Here is a 6237-nt window from a genome sequence, read left to right on the forward strand (position 1 = left end):
CAACTTTGGGTTAATGTTACATACATTTTTTCGAAAAAGTTTCTTTTAAATCATGTTCAAAGTTTCTTTGACTTATTATCTTTTGAATGAAACCTAGGGTTTTGAAATCGAACGCAAATTGGCGGAGATATGGTCCTAAAAAACTGACATGTTTTTGAGGGGGTGACCCCAAACTTTTGATCGGGAGTGTATGTTTCAATCAAAAAATAAGTGGAATCGTACTTTCTTGGTAAACTTACTTCGATTATACAAAATACATTCCAACATGACAAGTGAATTTAATTGCTTCTTGGTGAAATAAAATCGATTCTAAATTTAATTATTCACTAAAATCACGTAAGCGCAGTTTTTGTTTTTTTACTACAAAACAGTGAACGAGAAAAACATTGCTTCATGTAAGCACACTTTAGTGTCAAAATATTACTGTAAAAAGTTCCGTTTGGACATGATAACAATTCAATAGTGTTGTATTGGTGAAATTAAAGTGAAATTGCCATACCATACAATTGTAATATGGAAATAATGAAAAAAAAATATTCGGTGAATGGAGCTCCCACGGTGGCCCATATAGCCGAGGCGGTAAACGCACGGGTATTCAGCATGACCATGCTGAGGGTGACGGGTTCGATTCCCGGTCGGTCCAGGATCTTTTCGTAAAGGAAATTTCCTTGACTTCCTTGGGCATAGAGTATCTTCGTGCCTGCCACACGATATACGCATGCAAAATGGTCATTGGCAGAGGAAGCTCTCAGTTAATAACTGTGGAAGTGCTCATAGAACACTAAGCTGAGAAGCAGGCTTTGTCCCAATGAGGACGTTACGCCAAGAAGAGAGAGAGAGAGCTCCCACGGTGACTGGCGACTTAACGGTAAATCTATGAAAGATTTGATTACCGATTGGTTAGAGGAACTTTTGAAGGAATCCCTGCATTATTCTCGACAGGAATCTCTAAAAAATCAAATTCTAACTCTAATAGTTATTTGAATGGACTACTTGGAGATTATTATTATTGATATTTTTCCTTATTATCGAGAGTTTCAGCCCTCGGCGGGTTCATCTCATTCTTTTTCTTTTTCGTTTTTCTTTACGGTTCTACGTCCCCACTGGGACTTGGCCTGCCTCGCTTCAACTTAGTGTTCTATGAGCACTACCACAGTTATTAATTAAGGGCTTTCTTAGCCAGGCATTGCATGAATCTATATATTGTGAGGCAAGCACAATGATACACTATGCCCTGGGAGTCGATAAAATGTTCCCGACCGGAACGGCAATCGAACCCGCCGTCTCGGGATTGGCGATCCATAGCCTCAACCACTGGGCTGGTTCATCTCATTACTTGGAGATATATTTAGGAATCTTTAGACTAAATACTTTAAAAGTATGAAGGGACTCATGTAGCCGATGCGGTGAGCGCACGGGTAATTCAGCAATAACATGCTGAGGGTGCATACGCGCAGAATCTCGAGGCCGCGTTGTCTGACGAGGGCGAGCTCGATGAGGCCCCTCTAGAGGACTGCTGGAGTACAGTGAAAGCAGCCATCAACAACGCAGCCGAGAGGACCATCGGGTACGTGGAACGGAATCGAAGAAACGAATAGTTCGACGAAGAGTGTAGAACGGTTTTGGAGGAGAAGAACGCAGCAAGGGCGGTAATTCTGCAGCAAGGGACTCGACAGAACGTGGAACGTTACAAACAGAAGTGTAAACAGCAGACCCTCCTCTTTCGGGAGAAAAAGCGCCGCCTGGAAGAAGCGGAGTGCGAAGAAATGGAACTGTTGTGCCGTTCCCAAGAAACTGTGGTCGAAAAAGATTCACGGTGAATCTTTCACCCACGCACCAAATGCACCATGTACAAAACGCTAATAAGACCGGTGATCCTCTACGGGCACGAGACATGGACCATACTCGAGAAGGACCTGCAAGCACTCGGAGTTTTCGAGCGACGCGTGCTAAGGACGATCTTCGGCGGTGTGCAGGAGAACGGTGTGTGGCGGAGAAGGATGAACCACGAGCTCGCTGCACTTTACAGCGAACCCAGCATCCAGAAGGTGGCCAAAGCCGAAAGGATACCGTGGGTAGAGCATGTTGCAAGAATGCCGGATAACAATCCCGCAAAGCTGATGTTTGCTACTGATCTGGTTGGCACAAGAAGGCGTGGAGCGCAGCGAGCACGATGGGCGGACCAGGTGGAGCGTGACCTGGCGAGCATTGGGCGCGACCGAGGATGGAGAGCGGCAGCCACAAACCGAGTATTGTGGCGTACTATTGTTGATTATGTCTTGTCTTAATCATGTTGAACAAATAAATGTATATATGTATGTTTGTATGCTGAGGGTGACGGGTCAAATTCCCGGTCGGTCCAGAAACGTTTCGTGAAGAATTTTTTTTTTTGTTACCTCCTTGAGCATAAAGTATCTTCGTGACTGCCACGCAATAAACGAATGCAAAATGGTCATTGGCTGAGGAATCTCCCAGTTGATAACTGTGGATGTGCTCATAGAGCACTAAGCTGAGAGTTAGGCTTTGCCAAAGAACGTTATGCGAAGAAGAAGAAGAAGAAGAAGAAGAAGAAGAAGAAGGAAAAGAAGAAGACTGAGATATAGGACGGTTGGAAAGAGCAATGACCAAGGAACGAGCTTATAAGCTTCAAGGCGGTCGATGACTCCATGATCTTTTAGTCGCCCAGAAACTAAGAGTTGAAGCTAAATAATACATAGAAAACGTTCGAAAAGTTTTGGGAAGAGTTATTGCAGAAGGTTGAAAAATTAGAACAAGGGCGAGGGTAGTGAACTGCAGATCTCTGCCTAATAGTGTACGACTTGTGTCGCCCAAGTGACCTTATCTGGGCGAAACATAACAGGGAACCTGCCGAAGGCCGATCCGTCAAAATATCGGCAGGACTGATCCTGGCAGGAAATCCAGGAACCGTGCGGCCCTGGACACGCAGTAAAAGACAGAAAGGAGCCCCCAAATGAGATAAGATTTAGAGGAAAGCCCGAGATAGCTGACGTGAAAAGGTATTTTATACTTAGCCTTTGGATGCCAGAGCAGACGCAGTTTGAATCGCATCTCCTTGGTGAACAGAGGTTCAGGATTACCTCCTCAATCTAGCTAAGGTCAACAGTAACAAGGCTACCCTGATGATGGTTAACTTGGGCTTGTTAGGGGAATATCTGTAAATAAAAAGAAAATCGCGTTAAGTACTGTTCCTTTGAATTCCACTAAGAAATTGCATCCTTTGACAGATACGTATTTCGACCTCAACTGTAAGGTCGTCTTCAGTGTCTTGTACTTGACGTGGATGCAAATTCTTAGTAGAATTCAAAAGAAGGCTACCCTGCCAGCTAAGCACACAACTCTTAGGTGGCGGTCTTTGTCATAGACTGGTCCGTGCCGTGGACGCATGGGGTAGGAATATGTATGTAAGAACCAGAACTATGTGTGAAGCTCTTTCTAGATTTTCGACTTATTATTTTGCAGCCCACTATCAATATTACTCTTAATTCTGGCTTAACTGCACTCGAGTTGTACAGCATACAGTCGATTCTTTCCATCAACACAATTACTTTAAATTTTCTAATGCCATTGTCACATAACTGTACCATGCGAATACGAAATCTAACAGAAATAGGACAGGAGAAGATCGGTTTTGTCGCAAACATAATGACCAACACTGTACCTCTACTTGCATCGAAAGTATCCGGGGAGAGTAGAGTTATAAAAGTTTGATATCCTCGCTGCAGTGTACATTTGAAGCATTGCGGCCGTTGAGGGAAGTTTGTGCCATGAGAGTTTCAACATTTGTAATTTTAGTTTCCGCGGCCGTTACCGTTTTCGCTGGTAAATTTTATCGAAAGTGAATTTCATACGTCGATTTTCCTGAGATTGTGGTTTATATTTAATTCTACAGATACGAACAACGATGCATGGCAAGCAAAGCAGATCATCCCAAGTGCGGCCAAGCTGGTCGATATTAATTATGCGAAACGACATACGGGGTTGGAAAAGATAATCGGTGGCGAAAAGGTTGATGTTTCCAAGTTTCCGTATCAACTTTCGTTGAGAAGCTACGATAACCACATCTGCGGTGCCTCAATCATATCCACCTACTGGGCGCTCACCGCAGCACATTGTGTCTTCCCTCAACGTGACCTTCGAACCGTAAGTTTGTGAACAGTTTGTGTATGCCACTAGGGGCAAATGAAATTAGACGTATTAGAAAAAGTATGAAAAATTGCTTAGTTTATATCTGCAATTTCAAATGAGGATCTAGTTTCTGGACTTAAAAATTCCCAGAACAAGATTTACTTCTATTCTGACCATTCAACATCTTCCATCAGCTAGTTTAATATATTATAAATAATCGTAATATCAACAACATAAATCATATTCAAGTGCCCCTAATATGTAAATTGTGGGGGATATAAAAAAATCCAATATATTGATTTGGAAACTAAAATGCATGATGTACCCAGCAAGTTTCAAATAGTGATTCAGAAGTGTTCCCATATTTAAACACAGAAGTTAACGTTTTCCAAACCCCTATACTGTTGCAGATTTCCCTGCTTGCCGGAGCAAGTGACCGACTGCATGGTGGCCGGCTTCAAAACGTGTCTCGGATTGTGATTCACCCGGAGTACAATCCGGCAACGTTCGATAATGATGTGGCAGTTCTGAGAGTGAAAATTCCTCTAATTGGACTAAACATTCGATCGATTCTCATTGTCCCAGAAGGCTATGAACCATACCACGGAGTCAGAAGTTTGGTCACTGGATGGGGCCGAACGGTAATCAAGGTCAATCTTACAACACCGCCAGAGATCCAATTAACGATTGCCAATGTTTCCATTGTAGTTGACTGATAACGGCCTGCCTACGACACTACACGCTGTCGATATACCGATAGTGTCCAGAAGCACATGTGCCACTTATTGGGGCACAGATCTGATAACGGAAAGGTAACCGAGCGAATGATGATGCCGTTTTGAGTGAATGCTGACCGTGATACATTGTTTGATTTCTAGGATGATTTGTGCCGGTCAGGAGGGACGTGATTCGTGTAATGGAGACAGTGGTGGCCCATTAGTCTCTAACGGCCAACAGATTGGTATTGTTTCATGGGGATCAACGGAGTGCGGAGGCCCATTGCCCGCAGTGTATACTCACATTGGACATCCCTCAGTGCGGCGATTCATCAAATCAACAACCGGAGTGTGATTTTAAATCTTTTTGGGCCATGTGTTTAACTGTATAAAAAATGTCAGCTCTATATCAATATACAAATTTGAAAATTGAAATTTTGTCCAATTACTTATTATAAAGTAGATAAGTGATACAGAAAAAAAATATGTTAATAGCATAAATTATGAAAACTCCCGGACAAATTTGCAATTGAATTAATTTTTTACTTAGCTTTCAGCATTACGAAATTTCTGAACATGTAGAAGCATTTATGACGAAAAACATTTTTGCAAAACTCCTCATATAATTCTTACAGGCAGGAAACCCGTTCCTGTCTACTTTTCTCTAAAGCTCTGTGTGTTAGATACTATCATGTGCCGCCTTGGAATCGATGGTCAGTTATTGCGTTGAAACCTGGCAATCACAGCATTTCCGAAGATCAGTGAAGATTTGGTTCCTTGTCAAACGACCGTCAATGCCAGCTCGATAACTTCCAACAAACCAATCAAATGGTTGCCTTTCTTGTTAATAGCATAATTTCTTCCACTCCTCTGGTAGCTGTTCGGTTTCCCAGTTCCTAACTATCAACCGGTACCTATCTGCACCAACTTTCCTATATTTACCTACCTTCATAAGCTCAGCTGCGACACTATCCTTACCAGTTACTTTGTTGTTTTTGAGCTCAGGAATGACATTCTCAACTTCCCTCCGTGTGGAAGTCATTTCCGTCCTTTGCTGCACTGACTTAGTCAGTTTCTCCATTGTCTCCCGTGCCTACGTTCTTAACGCCATTCAGGTGCTCATCGAAATGTTGTTTCTAACTTTCAAATCACTTCACGTCCATCCCTCAAGAAACTCCCGTCATTATCTCAGCACATTTCGGCTCAAGAATGCTGCAGCGTTCTGTACCTACTATTTCTCGTCGAAAGATTCGTTACGTCTGCTCCATTCCACATACCCGATGATGCGCACTCTAGAGAACGTCGTTGACCAGTGTGGCCGCATCTAGCTCTCCCTCGTCTGGCAACACTGAGGTGAGATTGGGTCAATTTTCAA

At 43.0% G+C, this 6237-nt stretch overlaps 1 protein-coding gene across 2 annotated transcripts; it reads left to right on the top strand.

Annotated features, from left to right (window-relative positions):
* Positions 1-3690: 3690 nt before the first annotated feature.
* Positions 3691-5297, top strand: LOC109406121 (trypsin alpha-3). 2 transcript variants are annotated; one of them, XM_062859108.1, is made up of 5 exons: positions 3691-3840; positions 3911-4161; positions 4557-4796; positions 4855-4958; positions 5025-5297. In XM_062859108.1, exons 1-5 carry the CDS (start codon positions 3786-3788, stop codon positions 5215-5217), a joined length of 843 nt encoding a protein of 280 aa, XP_062715092.1. In that variant the 5' UTR covers positions 3691-3785; the 3' UTR covers positions 5218-5297. The 2 variants fall into 2 exon arrangements, with proteins under 2 accessions (XP_062715092.1, XP_019534713.3); XM_019679168.3 differs by having other exon boundaries at positions 4557-4787.
* The last annotated feature ends 940 nt before the right edge of the window (positions 5298-6237 follow it).

Source organism: Aedes albopictus, chromosome 3 (assembly GCF_035046485.1).
Source record: "Aedes albopictus strain Foshan chromosome 3, AalbF5, whole genome shotgun sequence".
Taxonomy (NCBI): Eukaryota; Metazoa; Arthropoda; class Insecta; order Diptera; family Culicidae; genus Aedes; species Aedes albopictus.

Excerpts from the sequence above, each read along its gene's own strand:
- LOC109406121 (XM_062859108.1), top strand. The coding sequence starts at position 3,786 with ATGAGAGTTTCAACATTTGTAATTTTAGTTTCCGCGGCCGTTACCGTT. Across the intron at positions 3,841-3,910 it reads GGCCGTTACCGTTTTCGCTG|ATACGAACAACGATGCATGG; the intron begins GTAAATTTTATC and ends TTAATTCTACAG. Across the intron at positions 4,162-4,556 it reads CTCAACGTGACCTTCGAACC|ATTTCCCTGCTTGCCGGAGC; the intron begins GTAAGTTTGTGA and ends ATACTGTTGCAG.